This window comes from Panthera tigris, chromosome B3, assembly GCF_018350195.1.
Source record: "Panthera tigris isolate Pti1 chromosome B3, P.tigris_Pti1_mat1.1, whole genome shotgun sequence".
Classification (NCBI taxonomy): Eukaryota; Metazoa; Chordata; class Mammalia; order Carnivora; family Felidae; genus Panthera; species Panthera tigris.
The window spans coordinates 31,655,344-31,680,640 of record NC_056665.1 but is presented as its reverse complement, the minus strand read 5'-3'; the positions used below and the strand labels follow the sequence as shown (position 1 = coordinate 31,680,640).

The 25,297-nt window shown below is 44.5% G+C and overlaps 1 protein-coding gene across 7 annotated transcripts in view; it reads left to right on the top strand.

The window, feature by feature from the left end:
* Positions 1-7,528: 7,528 nt before the first annotated feature.
* Positions 7,529-25,297, top strand: part of ARID3B (AT-rich interaction domain 3B) — a 60,620-nt gene continuing 42,851 nt past the window's right edge. For 3 of the 7 annotated variants that reach the window (XR_006218500.1, XR_006218499.1, XM_042988390.1), the window contains exons 1-2: positions 7,529-7,637; positions 10,189-10,826. Coding sequence is in view for 5 of the 7 variants with exons in the window: in XM_042988390.1 (XP_042844324.1) it covers positions 10,266-10,826 (561 nt within the window). In the remaining 2 variants the exon portion in view is untranslated. The other 4 variants (XM_042988394.1, XM_042988391.1, XM_042988393.1 and 1 more) reach the window with 4 other exon arrangements.

The window sequence follows — 25,297 nt, the reverse complement described above, 5'->3', positions numbered from 1 at the left end:
GGCAAGTGTAAATGCCATTCTCCTAGCACTTGAATTCCAGAAGTGAAACTGGAGGGCTGAACTGTCCATATTAGGAAATGACTGGTTGCTTGATGGCCAAACAGTTAAGCTAAGTGTTTTGCTTTTGGGGGGTGGGTGATATGGAAGAGAATTGGTCGGGAGGATATCAGATCAGTTAGCTTCATAACCGCCCTATTCTCTTTCAGCATAATCTCCGGGGTTAGAAGCATTATAAAATCAAGCTTTCACTTTAATTGGAGAGACTTGAAAACCCAGCTCATTTTTTAAAGATGACGTTTCTGCATCAGTTTCCCAAATGAGGTTATGTGTTATTGGCTGAAATTGCAGCAGGTTAAAAGCCCAGGTTTGAATCGGGGCACCTGGGTGGCTCAGTCAGTTGAGCGTCCTACCCTTGATTTTGGCTTGGGTCATGGTTCCAGGGTCATGGAATTGAGCCCTGTGTTGGGCTCTGAGCTGAGTGTGGAGCCTGCTTGGGATTCTCTCTCCCTCTGCCCCTCTGCCTTCTCCCCCACTTGCTCTCTCTCTCTCTCTCTCTCTCTTTCAAAAAAAAAAAAAGACAGGTTTAAATCAAAGCATTCAACACACGCTTTTGCTATGAAGTCGTAAATGAAGGCCTAGGACACAGACAATCCTTTCAACCTCTCTGGCATTGAATGTATTTCACCCTGATAAAATATCAGGAATCCCCATTATATTATACTCAGTTTTCTTTAGCTAAGAGTCAGGGATAAAAGGGCTGTAAACTGGCAATGGGAACATGGCTGTGCCATGTGCTTTGTGGGGGCAATAAAGACATGATGAGACCCAAACACCTCAAACCTAATAAAACAAGTGCTCTCCACGGTCTGCTTGAGAAACGCCTTTTCTCCACCCTAGATTTAGGAAACTTCTTTTCCACTGAAGTTTCTCTATGATACCTTGCATCCTCTGAGCCCGTGTTTCCAAAATACTTACCTCCTTAAATTCTCTATACTTACGTCCTGAAATTGACTTTTTTTTCTTTAATTCAGAGAGGACAAGAGTCCTGGTCGACCTTAACAATAGGAAAATGCACATTACTGTTCTTGGTAATTCAACATTCAGTGTTGGTGCTTAGAAATAAAGATTATTTTGATGGATGGAAAGCCCCTGGGCATGTGTAGGTGTCTGTGGACACATTTACAGCAACCGGTTGGCTCTATGATTCTCCCAGCCGACCAACTTCAGTTCAGGCGCCCTCTCATCTTAAGACTCGTTAGCACTTGACAGTGTCTGGCTTATCACAGCTCTGTCGGGTGGAGGGCCAGATGGCTCCCACAAAGCCCCGACCAGAGGCACAGACCTGTGACCAGATATCTCGTTCTGGGACGGATGGCTTGAACTGCCTCTTGCTGCCTTTTGCTCTACCAGTCTGCGGGACTGCCGAGAGCTAGAGCCACCAAAGAAATCTGGATGGAGTTTGCAAAGACAGCTTTCAATTAAGTATCAAGGAGAGTGAGATGATCTAATGTTTTCAAAGGTGAGTGAGTCACTTAGGGATTGGCCTTTTTATTTGCTTTAGAGGTCTGACTTGTTCCATTCCCAGGTGAGGGAAAGAACAAAATAGTCAAGGCAGTTTATCAGAATGTTGGCAAAACCCAGAGCCACCAGATTGGAAAGGACTTTTGCAGTGGAAGCAGGTTGAAAGGGAATGTGGCAAGACAGCAGCTACCAGCAGGAGCCCTTATTACTTTGAAGAATGTTCTCAAAGTTCAGCTTTGGGCCTCAGTGATTAGGTGCGGGCAGTCCCCCAGGCTTGACTGGCTTATGGAAGCTGACACATCATGTAACCCAAGTCATCAGACACCAAATAACCATTTTCTGATTCAAACTATAGAACTATAGAAACAGTTCTATAAAAGAAAAGCCTGAAGAGTCGGCCTGATGGGCATCCCCCCACCTCCCATAGGAAAACCCAGTGGACAATGAAAGCCCCATCAGGTGGCAGACAACATCACTGGTGCCTCCACCTCCGTGATGAGGTCCCCTCAGGAATGGTGGACTTGATCCACCTCCTTTCACACCCTCTTGGCCAGTCACACTCTTTCTTTACACACGTTAATAACATTTACTCAGCAGAGGCTGTACACGTGCTCATATATAGCTCCTGAGGCTATACCTTGATCTCAGGACAAGAGGAAGCCTTAATCATCTGGTTACATTTTAGTTGTCCATGGCATTAAAGGTACAGTCACTGCAGAACAGTCCCCTCCTGCCTTACTAGTATCATTGTGTCCCCCCCTCTTGTGGGGCCAATGCAAATTGGAAATGTAATCACTGGTAATTTCAATGGGAAAGCATTTTATGTTTCTTGAGTCCCCAGACTGACACCCACTCATGCTAAAATACCAAATCTCATTAAGAGAGACACAATTACGTCAGTCATTAATATTGGCTATCAGAAACACAAACTGAAGCCATTCTTCCCTTTACTAGTCATGACTAATTACATTATTATTCTATAATATGATCATTTCTCTGTTGTTTCTTAGTTTTTATGCCCTGTACATTTAAGATTAAATTTCTAACAACATATACATACAAATGATACCCAATATTTATACAATTCAACCTTTATTTAAAAAAAAAAAGCGTAATAAAATCAATGAAAACCAGGCGAATGTTATTAGTTTTACCGAATGAGTTGAAATACAACAGACAGGATGCGTAAGATCACCCCTGCTGTAAATAAGCAAAACAATGAGAAATTAGATGAGAGAACATAAGGTAACATAGACTAACTAGGTGATGATGATGCATGATGGCTACCTTCTGCAGGTGCTAAGCAGCTCCAAGAAGTACACCCAAACAAATCCAGCCCAACAGATACAAAGAAATGCCCTGGGTATCTGTTATCTTTTATTGCAAAACAAACCACTTCACAACTGATTGCCTTAACTCTAAAACAATAAACATTATTTTTCACTGGTCTCTGGGTTCACTGGAAGTTTCTCCTGGTCTAGGCCAGCACAGCTGGACTTGGATAGTCTACAATGGCCCAGCTCACATGTCTGGTGGTTGGCAGGTTAGTCGATCCAATGAGCCACACTCGTATGTTTGGCAATTGGTTAGACATCAGACAAGGTGTTGATCTCGTGTTTCTCATCACCCATCCATCAGGTTAGCCAAGAGTTTTTCACAAGGTGGTGGAGTTCCCAGCACTGAGAGAGCAAACCGCAATCGGAAGCACTTTTTAAGAATCTCCTTGTATCGAAGAAGAAGAAGAAGAAGAAGAAGAAGAAGAAGAAGAAGAAGAAGAAGAAGAAGAAGAAGAATCTCTTTGTATCAGATTTGCTAATGTCCCATAGAACAAAGCAAGCCTCGAATGAGAGACTAGGGAGAGACTATACCTGTTGATGGGAGAAGCTAAAAAATACCAAGGCTATTCGCTTCAATCTACTATACCTTGGAAGCCAAAATAGAGAGATTGAATGTTATTCTTTATAACCAGAATGGATGGTTATCTCAGGGTTGAAACATATGTCTATGGGGAGGAGGACTTTTCTGTTTTAACTACTGAGGTCATCTAGGAAGGCTGCCCTCTTGGGTCTGCTACTACACCTGAGGAGAAGAGAGGAAACCAAAGAGGTAGCAGAGGTTAGGGCTCTGTAGGCCACATGAAGGAATTTCGGTCTTGATCCCAAGAGCAATGGGACCTTAGAGCACTTTAAGGAGAGATAAGATCACTTGGGCTGCAGTGAGGACAGTAATTCTAGAAGCTTTTCCAGGAAGGGGAATAGTGAGATAAGCCATTCGTCATAGAATATGGGGTCAAGAGAAAGATTTTTTTGTTTTGTTTTTTTTGTTTTGTTTTGTTTTAAGCAAAAGATGTTTGAAACTAGAGCTTGCTTGAATACTGTTAGAAGGATCCAGTATTCAAGAGGTTAGAGGGAGAGCCCTGAGAATTGAGAAAGGAAACTCGAGCGCACGTGCAATGTTTGGCTTTTAAAAAATCATATAATAAAATTGACTGTATTTTTCTATATACAGTTTCTATTTTCTATTGTGTAGTTCTGTGGACGTTAACACCTTCACATAACTGCCACCACAATCAGGATAGAGGAGTTCCATCTCCCCAAACCCAAACCCTCCTTTTTGCTGTCCCTGTATTATTTTATTTGACAGAAAGAGAAAGAGAGACAAAGAGAGCTGGAAAGAGAGGAGAGAAAGGGAGAGAATCTTAAGCAGGCCCCATGCTGAGTGTGGAGCCCACCTTGGGGCTTGACCCCATGTCCCTGGGATCATAACCTGAGCCGAAACCAAGAATTGGATGCTCAACCAACTAAGACACCCAGGCACACTTTGTTGTCCCTTTATAATGACTCCTCCACCTCGAATTCCTGGCAACCACTGACTTATTCTCCACCACTGCGTGTTTATCTTTCAAGAGTGTCATTTTGAGACTAGCTTCTTTCATTCAACGTAATGCCTTTATCATTATGTTATAATGCCAAGTTGTTGGGTAGATCAGCACTTCACCCTTTTTTGTTGCTGAGTAATATAATATCCCATTGGGGTCAGCTTCTGATAGCATTCCCCGGGTCAGTAAATGGTTTCACCATTCTACCAGTTATTTGGGCCAAAAACCTTGGCTTCATCCTTGATTCTCTTCTCCAACCTACACATCCAATCCATCAGTAAATCCTGGTGGCTTTACTTTCAGAATAGACCTGGAATCTGACTACTTACCAGCTTCTTTGCTGTCATCTAGTTCAGGCCACCAGCATGCTCTGGAGGACAAGTGCTTCCACTCTTACCCCTCCACCCTCAGTCTACTCTCCACACAACAGCTAGAATGAGCCTTTTAGAGGCTTAAATCTGATCAAGCCACTCTTGTGCTCAACTCGCCGGTGGTTTCAATGTTAACAATCCAAATTTGTCACCATGGCCTAAGGCCCTGCATGATTGGGCCCCTGGCTGCCTCTCAGATCTCTTTTCCTGCTGCTTTCCCCCTCATTAATTGTGTCAGTTATAGGAGTCTCTTTGCCATTCGGTTAGCAAGTCAGGCATGCTCCTGCCTCAGAGCATTTGAATTTTCTGTCTCCTCTGGAACACTCCTTCCCTAGATATGCACAAGTCAATTCCAGTTTCTGCTGATCAGTCCTTCTCTGACTGACATGTAAAATAGCAGCTTCATGACACCACTGTCTAACCCTTAACTCTGCTTTGTTCTTCATATAGCACATATATATTTGTTTTTCTGTCTTTCAACACTAGAAAAATCTTTTAGGACAAGGAATTTTTTTGTTTGCCACTTAACAAGCACCTAGAGGGGTCCCTTGCCTGGCAGAGAGTGGAAGTTCAACGAATATGTATTTTTAAATGTTTATTTATTTTTGAGACAATGCGAGAGACAGAGTGCAAGCAGCGGAGGGGCAGACAGAGGGAGACACAGAATCTGAACCAGGCTCCAGGCTCTGAGCTGTCAGCCCAGAGCCCGACGCAGGGCTCGAACTCACGAACTGGAGATCATGATCTGAGCCGAAGCAGGACACTTAACGAACGGAGCCACTCAGGTGCCCCTTCAACGAGTATTTTTTATTTAATAAGTCATAGGCGGAAAAGACAGAATGGAAACACCTGTAGATCTCTAGATTTTAGGAAATTCTACATTTATTTCATTTTAATTCCAATATAATTAAAATACAGTATTAGGTTCGTTTCAGGTGTACAATACAGTGATTGAACAATTCCATACATCACCCAGTGCACATCATGACACATGCACCCCTTAATCCTCATCATCTATATCATCCACTCCCCCACTCACCTCTCCTCTGGTAGGCATCAGTTTGTTCTCCATAGTTAAAAGTTTGTTTCTTGGTTTGTCCCTCTTTTTTTCCCCTTTACTCCTTTGTTTTGTTTCTTAAATTCCACATATGAGTGAAATCATGTTGTATGTTTTTATTTGCTTGACTTATTTCATTTAGCATTATACTCTCTAGTTTCATCTGCATTGTTGCCAAGTGGCAAGGTTTTTTTTTCGTGGCTGAATAATATTCCATCGTGTGTGTGTGTACACATACCATACCATATCTTCTTTAGCCATTCATCTATCAATGGACACTTGGCTGTTTTCATAATTTGGCTATTATAAATAATGCTGCAATAAACATAGAGGTGCATGTATCCCTTTTAATGTTTCTGTATTTGGGGGGTATAAGGCATTCTACACTTTGTGACTTATACAGTAAGATAATCAGGGGAAGGTGTATGGGAAGTGTAGGGTTACAGATTTGCAGAGCTAGTGGACAGCAAATTAACTAGAAAAATATAATGAAATTTCCAGGCACTAAAAAATTTCAGAGCCAATTTATGGTTGAAATTAATAAGCTAGTGATGGCAGTCTGTTCAGCAGGACAATTTTCTATGACCAGCTACAGGAATAGAGAGGCATGTTGGTCCACCTAGAGTGGAGGACTTAGTTGGAGAAAAAGGGCATGGCAGGCAGGTTTAGTAGTAAGAGCCAGATTGTAATGGTACACCCTTGTACCTAAGACGCATAAGAAGGGAAGTGAAGAATGCAGACTAAGTGGAGGCTTTCAACGGATTAGAGGTACTGATAAAGTGAAAAAAAAGTTCTGAACAAGTTCTTCAGCAGTCAAACTGAAAGGACATCAGGTTGCAATTGGAAGGATGTTCCAATTACTAATTTGTGACACAACAATGTTTCTGGTGACAAGGTCTGGGCTTTTGCCTAAGATTGGGAGGCTGATGTCAGGGTCGCTAAAGATGAGGCCCAAGATGGTTCAGGGTCAGTTTCACTTTAATTATCAAGATGGAAGATAGAGGAGAGAAAATTAAAACACGGAGCTGGATGCACAAATAAACAGATGGTTTCTAAGAGGCGGTTACATAGGTGGCAAAATCTTAAGAAGTGTCTGAGAAGCAAGAGTTTTTACAAGAGGTGACCGGACTCGGCACATAGCCCCCCACCTTTTGAACTTCGGAAGTGAGAATACTAATTCATGGGAGGGGGTTCCAGAGGATGCAGCATCCTCGGAACACAACCAGGTCCCAGTTCAAGAGGTTCAGAGAAAACTGGTCTGGAAGAGGGCATCTCAGAGGCAAATCGGTCTGAAAGCAGGTGGTTGGGAAGGGGACGGAAGCAGAAAAAAACACGGACACCTCTCGTCCTTTATTTACCTTCCTACCAACCTGACTCCGCGCCACACCTCCACAAACAGAGAACAGAAAAGACTGAACGCAGCCCATCTCTTTTCAACTCCGCGCGGAAGCCCTCACACCGGAACGCCGCGGAGTCCAAGCTCCCCATTGGCGGAAGCTTCCGCCAGCTTCCATCCGCTTCCGCCAACGACTCAGTCGGGCGGAGCCGTCCCTAGAAGTCACTTCCGCTTGACCCCGCCCCCTCGTTCCCATTTTGGCTGCTTCCGGCCTCAGGCCCCGCCCCATCCAGTGTGGCCCCGCCCCGGCCCCGCCCCGGGCTCGCGGTCCCGGCCCCGCGGCGCCGCTTCCGGTGCGGGCCCCGCCCCGGCTGTGGCCCCCGGCTGCGGAGGAGTCCGAGAAGCAGCTGCTGCGGCGGGGCCTGAGTGGCTGCTTTCACCCCCCCCCGGCCGGACCCGGAGAGCTGCGCACAGGTAAGCCGCGTGGGGCCCGGCTCCCTCAGTCGCGCGGGAGAGGGGGCTGTGGCAGGTGGAGGTACGCGAGGGGAGGCAGGTGTGTGTGGGGGAGACGCGAAGGCGCGGGCCGGCTGAGCGCGGGGCCGCGGAGGAAAAGTGAGAGCGCCGGGAGGAGACCCGAGGCGCCCTGCAACCAGTAGGGTGATTTGAGATAAAGAGATGGGAAGAGTAAGGGGCCCCCGGGAACTGAGGGCGAGGATAGGTGGGGTTGGGGCGATCGAAGAAGAGCCAGCGGATTGGCTGAGAGGGCTTGGTGGAGGTAAAAGTGATAGGGCTGCGATTGGGGGTATAATGAAGGGGGGGGGGGTGCTGGCGTAACCAGGGAAGGAGGTGTGGGGCTTGAAGGGGACCAGGGCCAGAGGGATCCGGCAGCGAAGGTAGCGGGAATGGTAGGGGAGGCCGGGTTCAAAGCTACAAGCGGTCCGTTGCGCCGGGCATGGTGGTCCGGGAACTTTAGTGGAAATGGGGGAGGGGGCCGTGTGAAGGGATGAACTGGCTTAGATTTCTGAGACACAAGTTTTCTAAATACAGGCAGGTGGCATTATTGTTTGGATCTTTCTGCTTAGGGACAGGAGGTTGATGGGCTCTTGGGGGAGGGTGTGTGTATTGAGTTGTGGAACTGAGTCATTTCAATCTTACTAAAGAGGCTGTGAGACACCTCCCCCTCTGCTGGGGACAGCATACTAAGAAGATGGTGCCACAGGACAAGAAGCAGTTGTTCAATGGCTGGCAGGACCTAGTCGAAAAATTATTCTCTTGTAACTGATTGACTGCAATGATTGTAAGGAAAATTAAAATGACCACCGAATTATTTGCTTTATTCTTTTGTTTAATTTTTTTTTACGCCAGTTTTTATCCTAAATGCATACTTTTGCCAACTGGATTTAATGTGGGTGTAAGTCTTTTCATGTTCTGTTAACTATAAAAAGGGCTAAAGCTGCAGGCGTAACTCACACTTTCTCAAGTGCCAAGAGAGGAAGTAAAGGCAGTAAGAGGCAAATTGGAATTTGAATCTTCCACCAAATTCAAAAGGCAAAAGCAGTGCTTCTCGGATAAACCGAAAATGAGAATTCTTATCTCTGCTTTTTTGCCTAGTTTTAAAAATTGTACCTTTTTCCTCTAACCCATTAAAAAATTAATAAAACCACACAGTTTTTATTGCTAGGGATGTGATTACTTCCCCATGAATTTTTGAAAACACTGAAGGCATTTAGTTTTTTTTTTTTTAATCTTTATACTCCGTTCTAAAACAGTGAAACAATGCAAATATCAAGTCCCAACCTGTGCGAAGCAGCTTCTTCTTTCATGTGATGACAACATTGTACTCCATGTTGCGAGTCCTGTTACCTAAAATTTGCCCGTGCGTAGTAATCCAGTCAGTTATGGGGAAACATAACTCAAGTGAGGTTTGTTGGGGGTGGAGATCTGGAGAGGAGGACAGGAAAGAGGGAGGGAAAGAGGGAGCTAGCGGAGAAGAGGGTGTGAAAGGGGGATGTGTTTGGAGACTGATTGGTAAGAATGCTGATAAACCTGTCCCTAGAGTACTTTCGGCCTGAAAGCCTTTTCTTTTTGGTATTTGTCTTAGAATATCATAGTAGAAGTGAATCAGAAAGAAAAGAGATGTGAAGAGATTTACTTGGTGGTTTATAAAAAAGAAGCATTACCTTGTTGTTGAGACAATATTAATATCTGTTTCAATTTAATTAACTTTAAAATCTCCAGAGGAATTCCCCCACTGTTTGTTTTTTGAGTGACGACTGCAATTTGAAACTCTTGCCTCCTTGTGTATTTCTTTCATGTTGTTGAAATTGGATTCTTTTTGAGGCCATAATGTACAGTTAACATGGCTCAGCCCACTTGAAGAGCAGGCTGGCAATCTGATCTGGGAAATTTGAAAAGTTTAAACCTAAAAGCCGTTTGCTAGGTTCTGTTTTGGTATGAGAGAAATCATTCTGTCTTCCTGATTGCTCTGCGTCTGGCTTGGATGGTACTTCTTTCTCTGATGGGCCCGGGAACGTAAACAGTGTTCCCTCTTTTGTAGGCAGGACCTTCTTTCCTTTATTCTTGAGGTTTTCATGCTCACCACCTTTGTACAGTGCAAACCCAGTTGCCTTTTCAGTAATAAACTGGCTAATGTTCGATAATGTTGAGAGAGAGAGATCAGAACACAGAAGTTCACAGTAATAAACTGGCTAATGTTTGATAATGTTGAGAGAGAAAGGTCAGAACACAGAAGTTCACAGGCTAGGTATTGTCTGGATTTACTTCTTTTTAAACCCACGGTAGTCCACCTCTGCTGAGATTCATCCTGTCTTCACACCGTTCACTACGTCCCCTCCAACCTCCCTCCCCCCAAGTCCACTCATTCCTCTTAAAACCCAGGCTTAGGAGTGTATGTTTAGTGTTCAGAACTCACACCCTTTAGTGGAAAAAAGAAAGTCTTTTAATACCTGTTTTACATTTTCCCCCCTTGTTTCTCCTTCTTTGTGGTTTCTGTTGATCACTTAAGGTTCAGACCCAGTGTGCCCACTGGGCTGTGCCCAGGTTCAGAGCCATGCCAATCGGTGGGTGAAACTCGAGGCAGTGATGGAGCCACTGCAGCAACAGAAGCAGCCGCCGCCACCGCCACCACCACCGCCACAGCCACCACACCTGGCTCCTCTGCAGATGGATGCCAGGGAGAAGCAGGGACAACAGATGAGGGAAGCCCCATTCTTATATGCCCAGAAGTTGGTCGCGCAGCAGACTCTCCTTTCCGCCACCCCTGGGAGGTCTTCTGGCAGCCCTGCCCTGGGGCCCTTAGCCAGAGTTCCACCAGCCACAGCAGTGGCCCGAGTGTTTGAACGGAGCAACGTGAACTCAGAGCCTGAGGAAGAGGAAGGAGGTCTGGAAGATGAGGATGGGGATGATGAAGTTGCAGAGGTGGCTGAGAAAGAGGCCCAGGCTCCTTCAAAGTATTTTCATGTGCAGAAAGTGGTTCGCCAGGACCCCAGAGCAGCACCCGTGTCCGGTCTGCTTCCAGCGCCGGGGCTCCCGCCACGGGGACAGCAAGCTAAAGAAGACCATACCAAAGATGCTTCCAAGGCCCCACCTTCCGTCTCCACAGCTGGGCAGCCGAGCTGGAATCTGGATGAGCAGCTCAAGCAGGTCAGTCTTTGTGGTGCAGGGGGTCATTTGTCCTTCCTAAAGGCTGGCTGAGAGGGGTACTGCCAGGGCCGGGGTCTCCCCCAGTGTGTGCCTTCTCACCCCGCTTCAGTGACCCAACGGTCTCACCGTAAATAGACTTTGAGTTTTTTTTCCCCATACTCGTTTCTTGATTACAGCAATGAAGTGTGTCCTCCGAATATAGTTTCAAATTGGATGTGAAAGAATGTCAGTACAATCTCTTTTTTTAAAAAGGAAGGATGAGGTTGCAACAGTGTTATGAGGGATATCTAAATATATGCAACACGCGACTCTAATTACAGTTTTTGTACATTAGTAAGAGAACAGTCTTGCCTAAGACCATTTCATAGCCCCAGGCTAACCCAGGATCGTACTCTTTAAGGACAGTTTTGTTGTTTTGCAGTTAAGTGTAGCTGACAAGAAGCACCTGTGTTGTGTGTGTTTTCCAACGAAGAGCATTGTAGACATGATTTCATTTCACCCTTATACCACCCCCTTTGAAACAGGAAAAGGTAGACCTCAAAATTCCAATTTTAGCCAAGGTAAGCTGAAGTGATTTTCAAGTGGCGTTTGTTTGTTTGTCTGTCTGTGACAGGGGTAGGGGCAGAGAGGGAGAGAGAGAATCCCAAGTAGGCTCCACACTCAGCACAGAGCCCCACATGGGACTTGATCTCACAAACGTGAGATTGTGACCTGAGCCAAACTCGAGAGCTGGACACTTAAACGTCTGAACCACCCAGGTGCCCCACGCGCAGGTGATTTTCAAACGTGGCTGAGCATCACAGTTATTTTGTAAGCTTTAAAAAATACAGATCCCAGGGTCTTAAAAAATTATATTTGGGGGGCGCCTGGGTGGCTCAGTCAGTTAAGTGTCTGACTCTTGCTTTTGGCTCAGGTCATGGTTTGTGAATTCCAGCCTGGCGTTGGGCTCTGTGCTGACAGTGCAGAGCCTGCTTGGGATTCTCTGTCTCCCTCTCTCTCCTCTTTCTCTGCCCCTGCCCCTGCCCCTGCTTGCATGCACTCCCTCTTTCTTTCAAAATAAATAAACATTAAAAATAAAAATGAATTCTATTTGGGTGGAGCCCAAGGAATCTGTGTTGTCAACCAAGCCTTTGGCTTCTGATTCCTCTTCCCTTTCTGACCTGCCATGCAGTTTTTCCTCACCAACAGAATGGGAGTGTTGGTGGATTGTTCCAGGTGAAGTGACTTGCTGGGGCTTAGGGAGTTCGTGATAAAGCTGGTAGTATCTGGGTACTCCCCACAAGTACATGCTCTTCATGCGGCCCAGTGGTGCTTTGCTCTTTGGAAATAAGTTGTAAAGAGCTGTGGGTGTTCACAGGGCAACTGAGAAGTCCTGTAAGAAAGGTCCTTTGGAACCTGAAAAATCAGCGGCTTTGAATACAGGAGCTCTGTGTAATTGATCTGCGTTTGACCCCAGCAGTGTTTGCAGTAGATTCCAGAGCTAGCAAAGTGGGGGGTTCAGTTCCCATTTCTTCCATTTATTACCCTTGTGATCCTTTAGTAGGGCTCTCAGTCTGTGAGCCTGCATCCTTTCGTCTGTGAAGTGAAAACAGGCGTACCTCCCAAGGGTGTTGTGAGGATTGACTGAGCTAGCACGGTAGGTAGGAGTGCTCCAGACGCTCTTTTATGCACCGTCCTCCACCTCCTCCACCGCAGCCACACAGGCCCCGGAGCAGGCAAGATGCCGAGGCGCACCGAGGTTTTCCCTCAGATCACCAGGAGGTAGTGGCAGAGCTGGGACTTGGATCAGAGAGTCCCCGCTTCCACGACAGCGGCAGCCTGGCCGCCAGCCCAGACCCGCCTCCTGGCTGATTGCTTTGGTTTAGCAAAACATCTGTGAGTTGCCTGCAGCCCCCGCGCTGCCTTGTGGCTGGCAGAGTTCCATGCCGGCCGCTGAGTCAGCTCATAGCGGGATCCCGCCCTGACAGCACTGGGAAAGTTCAGGCCCGAGGCGGCTGGGCTGCCCCCGCCTTGGCAGCTGGCCAGCCTCTGCGTGTGTGCGGTCGTTCCTAGAAAGTGCAGCCGCGTGCGAGGAACAAGTGGAGCTCCAGAGCCTGTCTGTCTTCAGGAAGTGTAGCAGGTGTTGAGGTCAAGCCATGAGAGCTTTGAAAAAAGAGACTCTCCCCAGCCGGCGTGTGCATGCACACACGGATGCACGGTAGCGGGCACCCAGCGCCGTGTTCTGGGCGGAGTGGCCCCAGGACTACACAGCTCAGTGCTCAGGGGCTGGCTGATGGTTTCTGAAACCCTTTGAGTTCGTTTTAAGTTTCTGAGGCACACTCACTAATTATAGACTGCCTGGCAGAGAGCACCTGCCAGGATGTTTTATAAATGCCCGCGTAGCTGAGGCCTAATCTCACGCCCCAAATTTCCCTTCCCCTTGGATTCGGAGACCAAGAACTGGGTTGGGGAAAACCTCAGATGCACACCTTTTCCTTTAGAGTTTAATTTTAGAAAATTGCTTTGGTCCGTGCCCTCCTCCTCTTTGCTTGTGCTCCTGCCAAGCAAAAAGAAAGGAGACAGAAACAAGAGTGTGAGTGGGGGAGAAAGAGAGAGAGAGGGAGAGAGAGAATCTGAAGCAGGCTCCAGGCTCTGAGCTGTCAGCACAGAGGTGGACGCGGGCCTTGAACTCACAAACTATGAGATCATGACCTGAGCTGAAGTTGGATGTTTAACCGACCAAGTCACCCAGGTACCCTTAATCTTTTAAAGAAGTAAATAATGTGCTTGGGATTTAAAAAAAAAAAAACAAAAAACAAACAAAAAAAACCCAACTTTTAAAAAGCTGTGCTTAGGAAGGGGGTGCTAAAAAACTATACTTGGGGAGAGCCTATAGGAACCATCACAGAGCATGAAATTAGCTTTTTTATTGTTCACAGTCTTCTGTTTCTGATGCAGTTGACTTGTAGAGAGCAGGAACGGGGTATCCTTTGCTCCAGCAATAGTTACAGAGATCTTCTACAGGTAACACAAAATGATCTCATTGTTAATGTGTTGCAGTATCCATTTTGGTCTTTTACACAACAGACTTTGTAAAAGTCTTCTTTGTAAAAGGCTTCTTTGCAGGGAAGGACTGAGCTCCATGGACTAACTGTGGGCTTCCCTCTCAAGATGCTCACAGTCTAAGCAGAGGCCGTGTGGAAACCTCCAGGAGGACTGGGGCTTGGGTGGCAGTAATTTCACTCTGTCCTAAGTCAGCCGAAGCCCAGCTGCCCAGTCATAGCAATGCTGCAGATATTTTAAAATGAGGTTTTGTTTCGGACATTCACACACCAAGGTAAAAAAGTTAATTTTGACAACAGCATGGCTAGCACAGCTTGGGAAACCAGCAGGAATACTCAAGTTATTTTACAAGACTTTGGGGACTTGGGTCAGCAGGCATCTGCCAAGCAAAATTTAAAAAGCCTAAGGATTCCACAGATTATCTTTTGTTCTATAGCCCTTTTCTTAGAACATGGGAAGTCAAGATAATTTTATGGATTCTCCTTAAAGAAACTCTTAGAAAAGAATTGCTTCTTAAGGCCTGGATCGTTAGACAGAATGTAGTATTCTCTGACACCAGAGTGATGGGAAAATAGATAATGCCATTGAACCAAGCATTCTAAAGCCCATCAGATTTCGATAGGCAGAGTAAATAATTGTAAAACAAGGCAACAGACAAAGAGCTGAGTGTCCCTTCTCTCAAGGGAGATCAGTAGAGCCCTGTCAGCATACAACCAAATGGGGGGTGTTACTGGCCTATTAGAGGTGGTCTTCTGCCCTCCTGGGAAGAGGGTAGTTCAGGCAATACAGGCTTTGTCTGTCTTGAGCCTGTTAGTGGAGCCAGAAGGTTTCCAGAAGGGTGTAGACTCCCTGCCAGAGAATAGAAAGATGAGGAACGGCTTGGTAGGCATGGGGGAGCCGAGTGTAGGTGTCTGATTTTCGGCCTGCTTTGCTGGTCACCTCGGTCACCAAGTGTGGGAAGGAGGAAGGATGGCTGACTGCTTGGTCTGTAAAACCTATTACTAAGAGTTCCTCTAGGTAGTAAGGTGCCGTTCCTTGGACTAGGCCTACTTTTCTCGGTACATGCTACCTGTCCTTGGAACATTTGATGCTTTTTGTAAAGACTGTGCAAACTGGTGCCTGAAAAAAATAAGGTCATAAGCTTTCCTCGTTTTCTTTGTAGGTCTGTCTTGTGTGCCCTTAGCTTCTGCCATCACAGTGGAACCAGCCAGTGGTTGGTTCTGAATTGAGGTCAGTCTCCCTCCACCCTGCTCCCAGAGGTTGTTTGACAACGTCAGGAGACATGTTTGGTTGTCGTGACAGGGGTGTAGGAGATGTGCTACTGGCATATAGTGAGTAGAGGCCCTACTACTAGACATCCTGTACTGCACAGGACAGTCCCCCACGACAAAGAATTTCCTGGTGCAAAATGTCACTACTACCGTGTTGAGAAACCCTGCTTTACGTTGTGTGATTGGAAACAGAACGTACGCCGTGCCTTCCTCGACGCCGCCCTAGACTCTGTTTCTTTGCGTTTTGGTCTTGGTCTCTGAAGAGTTTGTCAAACTTAAAGTTTTTGTCACTTCTACTTTCAGTGTCTGTGTTGAGTTCATGTCTTTCCCCACAGTCACCTGGGAGACCAAACTGTCACTGAGGAGAGGATTGAGACCCAGAACTTGTACTGTCTCATCTATTTCTACCAGTGGTGCTTCCAGCCTGGCATTCCGTGATGTCTAAAAATGTCTGTGGTGATTTTTAGACTTGGTTGCCCTTGTATACATTAACCCTGAAAGGTTAAGCCATAAATATTCAGCAAACTTGTTAATTGGTAACAGATTTAATTAGTAAATCGGTATTGGTTTTGGAGCCAAAAATGTGGCTTTAGATCCTAGCTTCGCTGCTTGCTTGGGACAGGTGTCCTAGCCTGCCATTCTGAACCCATGCATCCATCTATCCCACAGGATGGTAATCCTCTCCTACTGTGTTCAGTGAGCAATTGTAAAGACATTACCAAGGTGGGCAAAGAATAGAAGTGAGAGACCTTTGTACAATTTATACCGTCATACAAGGGTTGGGTCAGGTTGTCATTAGCACTGAGATACTTTTTTTTTTTAGTGTTTTTTTTTTAATGTTTATTTATTTGTTTTTGACAGAGAGAGAGACAGAGCATGAGCGGGGGAGGGGCAGAGAAAGAGGGAGACACAGAATCCGAAGCAGGCTCCAGGCTCTGAGCTGTCAGCACAGAGCCCGACGCGGGGCTCGAACTCACAAACCGCCAGATAATGACCTGAGCCAAAGTCAGACGCTCAACCAACTGAGCCACCCAGGTGCCCCTGCACTGAGATCTTTTTGAAGCTGTAATCCTTTAGTCTTTACTACCCGTATAAAGTAAGATGCTCCATAAATCTTAGATACTGCTCTAAAACAATTTCTTTTCAAGTTTCCTAGAGCTGTAACCAAACTCTAGTATTCTGGAGTTCTCTGAAACATTTCAGGTTTATGTCAGCTGAAACCATTGCACTTTTTTTTTAGTCCGCACCTTTAAAAATTTTTTTATTTTCTCCTTGTTGAGAAACCATTGCACTTTTGAAGCTGCTTCTTTCCACATTAAAATAGGGATACGTGGGGGGACGCCTGGGCAGCTCAGTCGGTTAAACATCCAGCTCTTGATCTCAGCTCAGGTCTTGATCTCAGGATCGTGAGTTTGGGCCCTGCGTTGGGCTCCACATTGGGCAGGGACCCTACTTAAAAAAAAAAATAGGGATATGTGCATATTTCTTCTTTAGGTGGAACTAAGCTTTATTTACATTGAATTCTTATAAAGGCATGGTCGCAACTTAAGTTAGTTCCTTACAGTCTTACCAAACATTGATCCCTTTACATGTGTCTGAGATCCCATCCCCTCCTAATTCTCAGGGACTTGCTCCATCAGAGAAAGGACTATTTCTTGGGACCCACTGGCTTCTGAAGCTTTTTTCCACATTCATGTGCATTCTGCTATCTCCCAAATTTAAAAACAACAACAGCAAAAAGTTCCTTTAATCAGTAAGTCTGTCTGATTCATTTGTGACAAGGGAATGAGAAGTCACTTTTTAAAAACCTTCCCTTGACTGGCCATCTCCTTCCTGCTTGGTCCTCATTGTCTCCCCTCCCCACAACAGAGCTGCTCAGAGGAATTGTTTGCACTCCCCACCTCCACTTTGTCATCTCCTGCTTACTCCTCAGTGCACTTCAGTCTGGGCTCTGTCTCTTCCGTGTCCCTGAAGTTCCTCTTGGTGAGGCCTCCCAGTGACCGCCATGTTGCTAAGCCCAACCTACCCTCACCTCACTTGATTTCTCAGTGGTTCCAAATACAGTGGACCCCTCTCCTTGAAGCATTCTCTTCCTTTGCTTTCCATAGCCCCTCCATTGGCTTATTTTCCTTTGTCTTCTGTGCGACTGCTAGAATCCCAAGTTACCCCGGGCTTGGGCTTAAACCTTCTCTATATAGGCTCCCTTGAGCAATTTTCTTTCACTCTCATGGTTTTAAATACTGCCCACAAGCCATGGACTCCAGTATGCATTGTTTGAGCCCATTTTTCCATTCTGAGCTCAATTGCTGTATCCCCAACTACATTCCTGAAATGTCCACCTAGGTATTTTCCTGGCATCTCTTGCTTTCCAACCTACTCCCCTATAATTACTTCCTCCTTTATTTTTACTTCTCTGAAGTGACATTTCTCTCCACTTGGTCTTCATGTCAGAAACCTCAGAGTTGACCATCTCTCATACCTCCTACTCTGTCACTCCATTTGATAGCCATCCAGTCCAGCACCAAGTCTTACCAGTTCTCCCATTGAAATGTCTAGAATTGTGCCACTTTTCTCCTTCTCCACTATCACCTACCTAATCCAGGTAGCCTACCTACTGCTGGAGCTATCCACAAGTTTCTGTCTTCCCTCCCCCATTCTAATCCATTCTCTACACAGCAACTAGAATGATCTTCTAAAAAATAAATCCGATTATGTCACTCCGTTAATGCCATCCAAGTGTGGTGTCAGTTGCTCCAGTTGCAAAAGCCAAAATCTTTATAATCTGATCCCTGCCTGTTTGTCCAGCCTTATTTTTGGGAATCTCCTGATCTATCATTCTACTCCAACCACGCTGGCCTTTTCATATGCTAGTCTTTCTGCCTAGAACATTCCTCTCGGCTCTTATCCCGCCTTCAGTTCTCACCTTAAACATCTCTTTCTCAGAGGCACTGTCTTCACCTTTGCTGTAAATCAGGTTATATGCTGTCATTGAACATTATACTTTTATATTCGTGTGGTTGCTTTGTTTGTTTGCCATCTGATTCCTATACTAGGTGTAAGCTATAAGAGGACAGGGACCATATCTGTTTTGCTTATCATTGTATCTCTGTACCTAGCAGAGTGATAGCAGATAATAGGTGCTGAATAAATATTTGTGTCTTCCACTGTCTTTTAGTTTGCCCTGTTTTTGTTTTTCTTTTTTTTAACGTCAGTGGCGTTATTTCTTTTTTTTTTTAGAGCAGTCTTAGGTTCGCAGCAAAGCTGAGTAGAAGGTACAGTGATTTCTTGTATAGTCCCTGCCCCAACCTACACACAGCCTCTCCCACTGTCAAAATTCCCCACTAGAGGGGTACATCTCCTGCAATCGATGAACCTATATTGACACATCATTATCACCCTAAGTCTGTGGTTACATAGGGTCTACTCTTAGTGCTGTACATTCTGTGGGTTTTGACAAATGTATAATGACATGTATCTTCCACTGTGGTATCATACAGAGTAGTTTCACTGCCCTAAAAATCCTCTGTATTCCACCTGTTCATCCCTCCTTCCCTGGCAACCACTGATTTTTTTTTTTTTTTAATTGTCTCCATAGTTTTACCTTCTTTAGAATATCATATAGTTGGGAGAGCCTGGCTAGCTCAGTAAGTTAAGTGTCTGACTTGGGCCTAGGTCATGATCTCACGGTTCGTGAGTTTGAGCCCGAGTCGGGCCCTGTGCTGACAGTTTGGAGCCTGGAGCCTGCTTCGGATTCTGTGTCTCCCTCTGTCTCTGCCCCTCCCCTGCTCACACTCTGTCTCTCTCTCTCTGAAAAATAAATGAACACTTTAAAAAGTTCAGAATATCATATAGTTGGAATCATACAGTATATAGCCTTTTCAGATTGGCTTCTTTCACTTAATAATATGCATTTAATTTTCCTCCATGTCTTTACATGGCTTGATAGCTCATTTCTTTTTAGCACTGAGTAATATTCCATTGTCTGGATGTACCACAGTTTATCCATTCACCTATTGAAGGATATCTTGGTTGCTTTGGCAAGTATAAATAAAGCTGCTGTAAACATCTGTGTACAGGTTTTTGTATAAACGTAAGTTTTCAGCTCATTTAGGTAAATACCAAGGAGTGCAACTGCTGGATTGTAGGTTAAGAATATGATTGGTTTTGTAGGAAACTGCCAAACTGTCTTCCAAAGTGTCTGTATCATTTTGCATTCCCACCAACAACGAATGAAAGTTCCTGTTACTCCACATCCTTGCCAGCGTTTCGTGGTGGTAGTGTTTGATATTTCGGCCTTTTTTTTTTTTTTTAATTGAAATTTTCATTGAGATAATTGCAGATTCACAGGCCAATATAAAAAATAATTTAGAGAGGGCTGCCTGGGTGGCTGAGTCGGTTGAGCGTCCGACTTCGGCTCAGGTCATGATCTCGCAGTTCTGAGTTCGAGCTCCGTGTCGGGCTCTGTGCTGACAGCTCAGAGTCTGGAGCCTGCTTCGGATCCTGTGTCTCCCTCTCTCTGCCCCTTCCCTCCTCATGCTCTGTCTCTCTCTGTCTCTGAAAAATGAATAAATGTTTAAAAAAATTTTCTTTTTAATAATTTAGAGAGATCTCTGTACACTTTGCCCAATTTCCTTCAGTGGTAATATTTTATAAAACTGTAGTATACTCTCGCAACCTAAGTATTGACAAAGACTTTATCCACTGATCTTAGATTTTCTAAATTTTACTTGTACACTGTATGTGTCTATTTCATTTTTTTTATAAGTTTATCTATTTTTGAGAGACAGAGAGCAAGTGAGGGAGGGGCAGAGAGAGAGGGAGACAGAGAATCCCAAGCAGGCTCCACGCTGTCAGCGCAGAGTTCCATGTGGGGCTTGATCTCACAAACTGTGAGATCATGACCTGAGCCAAAATCAAGAGTCAGGACGCTTACCCGATGGAGCCTCCCAGGTGCCCCTGTGTCTATTTTGTTTTTAAGGCTAATTGATTTTATGTTTAATATAGCTTCTGAAATTCTTGTTAATAAATGCGTTTGAAGCTGTAGATTTCTCCCAGGGTTGCACTTGTGCTGTATTCCACAAATGTTGATATGTAATGTTCTCATTGGTTAGTACTAAACACTTCATTATTTCAGTTGTAATTGCTTCTTTAACCCATGGGTTGTTCAGAAGTATTTTTTAGTTTCCAAGTATGTGGGTTTTTAAAAAATGTGGAGGTTTTTAAAAAATACTAATTTATAGCTTAAGTATGCCACACATCCAGTGTGGGGCTTGAACTCACAACCCTGAGATCAAGAGTTGCATGCTCTACTGACTGAGCCAGCCAGCCACCCTCTCATTTAGCTTGTAATTAAGTTCTAGCCATTGTGGTTACAGAACTGGCATGATACTAATTTTCTGGAATTTTTTATGATGTCCTTTGTGTTGGCCTTATGTATGGTCAGCTTCTAGATATTCTCCATGTGCTTGGAAGGAATGCCAGTTTTGTTTTTGATAGATGTGGTGTTGTGTATCTAGTGGATCAAGCTTATTGTGTTATTCAGATCTTCCTTATCCTTACTAAGTTTTGTGTGTGTAATCAGTTTCAGAGAAGTAAATTAAAGTATTCCAGTGTAGGACTGGCTTTCTTTGGACTAGTGTTAGTATGTTTTTTCCTCACACAGCCCACAATCTTAATTTTATTTATTTATTTTGTAAATGTTTTATTATTTATTTTTGAAAGAGAGCTGGGGAAGGGGCAGAGAGAGAGAGGGGAGGAGAGGATCCCAAGCAGGCTTTGTGCTATCAGCACAGAGCCTGATGTGGGGCTTGAACTCATGAACTCTGAGATCATGACCTGAGCTGAAGTCAGATGCTTAACGAACTGAGCCACCCAGGCGCTCCCTGAGCTGAAATCAGGAGTTGGACGCTTAACCAACTGAGCCACCAGGTGCCCTTGACACATTCCAATCTTTACATTTTAAGACCACATATAAACAGGGCGTCTTAAGTGCCTCAGTCGGTTAAGCATCTGATTTTCTATTTTGGCTCAGGTCATGATCTCACAGTCATGAGATCAAGCCCCAAGTTGAACTTCACTCTGAGCTTGGCATGGAGCCTGCTTAAGATTTTCTTTGTCTCATGTGCCTGGGTGGCTCAGTCAGTTAAGCATCCTACTTTGGCTGGGGTCCTGATCTCACAGTTTGTGAGTTCAAGCCCCGCTTCCCTCCCTCCTTCTCTCTCTCTCTCTCTCTCTCTCTCTCTCTCTCTCTCTCTCTCTTCCCCTCCCTCTCTAACCCTCCCTCCCTGTCTGCTCCTCCCTTGTGCATGCTTGTTTTCTCTCTCTCAAATAAAATAAATTCTTTTGAAAAGACCTATAATCTCTGCCTTTTTATTAGCTTTATTTGATCCATGTAGTTATTAGGATCGGTGATACACTTGGATCTATTTCTACCCTCTGTCCTTGGGTCTTCAGTTCGACCATAGTTTTTCTTTGCTTGTTATTTTTTTCTCTCCTGTCTTTTGTTATTTGAGTGGGGTTGTTTTTCTTTTAATATTTTTTTTAATGTTTATTTATTCTTGAGAGAGAGACAGAGCATGAGCAGGGGAAGGGCAGAGAGAGAGACAGACAGACAGACAGACACAGAATCTGAAGCAGACTCCAGGCTCCAAGCTGTCAGCACAGAGTCTGACGTGGGGCTGGAACTCAGGTCATGACCTGATCCAAAGTCAGATGCTTAGCTGACTGAGCCACCCAGGTGCCCCGAGGTTTTGTTTTGTTTTGTTTTGTTTTTTAATTTATGTATTTTCAGAGAGAGAGAGAGAAAAAAAAAAAGAATGAGTGGGGGAGGGGCAGAGAGGGATGGAGAGAATCCAAAGAAGGCGCTGTCGGCACAGAGCCCTACGTGGGGCTCGATCTCATGAAATGTGAGATCATGACCTGAGCCAAAATCAAGAGTCAGACGCTTAATCAACTTAGCCACCCAGGTGCCCCATGATGGAGTTTTTAAAATTCAGTATTTGTCGGGGCGCCTGGGTGGCTCGGTCGGTTAAGCGTCCGACTTCGGCTCAGGTCATGATCTCACGGTCCGTGAGTTCGAGCCCCGCGTCGGGCTCTGTGCTGACAGCTCAGAGCCTGGAGCCTGTTTCAGATTCTGTGTCTCCCTCTCTCTCTGCCCCTCCCCTGTTCATGCTCTGTCTCTCTCTGTCTCAAAAATAAATAAACGTTAAAAATAAATGTTAAAATTCAGTCTTTGTCTCATCTACTGGTTTAGAAATTAATTTCTGTTTCTGTTCTTTTTTTGGTTATGTTTAGCTTTTAACTTGCATTCTTGACTTTTTATACTATCAAAAAAAATTAGCACCTTCAAGATTCTAGTTTTAACATTTATTCTCCCATCTTCCAGTTTATTGTGGCTAGTATTTTAGTTGCAGTTTGTTCTAACCCCTCCCCTAAATTAATTTTTTCCCTTAATGATAAGTATTTATTTAGACTTCCCAACAAGCCTATCCTTTTCTTTCCTCTCCATGACTTCTTACAGCCCACTCTTTCCCTTTGGGCTTGGTCTTCTTTTTCCTTTTTTTAGTAATTCTTTTAGCAGAGATTTGTATGTAGTAAAATCAGCCTTGGTATGTCTGATAAAAAGTTTTTAATTTATATCTTCATTTTTCCCATACTCTTGTATGATTGTTCATAGTTTTAAATTCTAGATTGACCTTGATTTTCTTTTCTTTAGGCTCCACACCCAGCGTGGAGCTCAACGCAGAGGTCAAACTCAAAACATTAAGACCTGAGCTGAGATCAGGAGTCAGTCACTTAACCAACTGAGCCATCCAGGTGTCCCAGACCTTGATTTTTCTTAACACTTTGATGATATGATTCCATTGTCTCCTAGCAGCTATTTTTCGTTGAGTAGTCTATTGTCGGTCTAATTGTCACTTTTGTGATTCCTTTTTCTCTCTTGTGGCTTTTAAGATTTTTTTTTTTTTTTTTTTTTTTTTTTTTTTTGGCTCTGCTATTTTTCACTTGTACTTCAGTATTCTAGGTTTGGACTTAATTTTTTTTTTTCCCACTTGGGCCTTTTTCTGCTCCTTCGACCTGATCTGTCTCCTTTTTTCCTCTGGCTGCTCTTTTTTTTCTTCACTACTGTTCTAACAGAAGTATTTGGACCTTCTCAATCAGTATTCTCTGTATCTTTTCTTGTATATAGCCTTATCTCTTTATGTCATTCTCCTGCATGCTGGAACATTTTCACATTCTATTTTCCAATTTTAAATTCTGTCTTCAGCTCTGTCTATTCTACTTAATAACTTAAAAAATTGTTTATCTTACAGGGCACCTGGCTGGCTCAGTCGGTAAAGCATTCAACTCTTGATCTCAGGGTCGTGAGTTCAAGCCCCACAAAGGGCATGGAACCAATTTAAAAAAATTTTTTGTGTGTTTAGCTTAATGTTTAGTTTCTGTACTTTTTTTGGCTTTTAAAAATCTGCCTGTTTTTACCAGTTGGCTTCTGTTCCTTCCTTTGAGCTCTTTGAACATCTTGAACTTTTTTTATTAATGTTTCTTTTTTTAATGTTTGTTTATTTTTGAGAGAGAGAACTCATGCCCAAGTGGGGAAGGGGCAGAGAGAGAGGGAGACAGAAACCCAAGCAGGCTCCACCTTGTCTGCGCAGAGTTCGATGCGGGGCTTGAACTCACAAACTGTGAGATCATGACCTGAGCGAAAATCAAGAGTGGGACTCTTAACCAACTAAGTCACCCAGGTGCCCCAGACATCGTTAACTTTTTAAAAAACTTTACATTATGGAATTTTTAAGACTTTTTATTACGGAAATTTCCAACATGCAAAAGAAAAGAGAATGGTAATGAACTGCCTGTGTCCTTTACCCAGCTTTCACCAATTACTAACATTCGGCCATTCTTTTTTAAATTTTTTTTTTTTAACGTTTTTTTATTTATTTTTGAGACAGAGAGAGACAGAGCATGAACGGGGGAGGAGCAGAGAGAGAGGGAGACACAGAATCGGAAGCAGGCTCCAGACTCTGGGCCATCAGCCCAGAGCCCGACGCGGGGCTCGAACTCACGGACCGCGAGATGGTGACCTGAGCTGAAGTCGGACGCTTAACCGACTGAGCCACCCAGGCGCCCCATGCCATTCTTTAAACATGCTTATTTTAAAGATGCTTTTAGATTATTCTGTTATTATCTTATCGTTGCAGTACAAGTTCTTTTGTTACTCTCCCATATGATGGTTTATTTCCTCTTATGGTGTTTTTGTTTTCCCAGTGGAAGCTCATTTTGAGTTGGGATTTGTTTCCATGGGAGTCCCATGTGCTCTGGATTATGGAGGCATTCCTAAGGGGAGTTTTGTTTTCTCCTCTGCTGGGGCCCTGCGAGTTTAGCTAGTCGTCATTACTTTGGAGTAATGTGTATTTGGAGTCTCCATCTGTGTCTGGTGAGAGTCTGGGCTTCTGTTTCTTATGGACTCTATTTTTCCATGAGGGCCCTGGCAAAAGGCTAGTTCCCTTACTTCTCCAGGCTGGTGTGCAATTTTTTAAGCCCCATCTAATGAGGGGTGGAAATGTATTCCTTCATGGCCTCTGGCTTTATGCATGTATCTCCGTTCTGGTTCCTGTCATGCAAGGGACCTTCAGCCCTTGGGACTCCTCTCCTTTGGGATTAAGTCCCCAGTCCTCAGCCCTTAGATGTTAAGAACTATATCCAGGTTCCTTTTCCCTTGAGTCCTACAGCTTTGGCACCTGCTCACTGTTGGTTGATTCCTTTTTGTTCCTTGCACTGCAGGCTCGGCTTTCTCTCTTGGTTTCAGCTTAGCTATATGTGTAAGGAGTGGAGGGTGCTGACTTTTATCTAGCATTTCTAGGTGAGGTTTTCTTGGCAAAGGAGGGAGGTAGTAGAGTTCATATCAGACTGTCCTCAATCATGGTTTGTTTGCTGCTTTTGTTTTTTTTAAAGTTTTTGATTTTTAATAGCTCAGACTTTTTGACTTCTTGTATGCCAGGTACTTGCCTTATTTCACTGAGTTGTGTGAGGCGGGCCCTGATATCATCACCCTTTATGTGTTTGTTTTATAGATGAAGAAAGAATTGTGGAGTGGGCTCCTTGTAGTCTCACATTTGGGAAGCTGGGCTGGGGGTTCTGACTTCAGCCTCCATGCTTTAC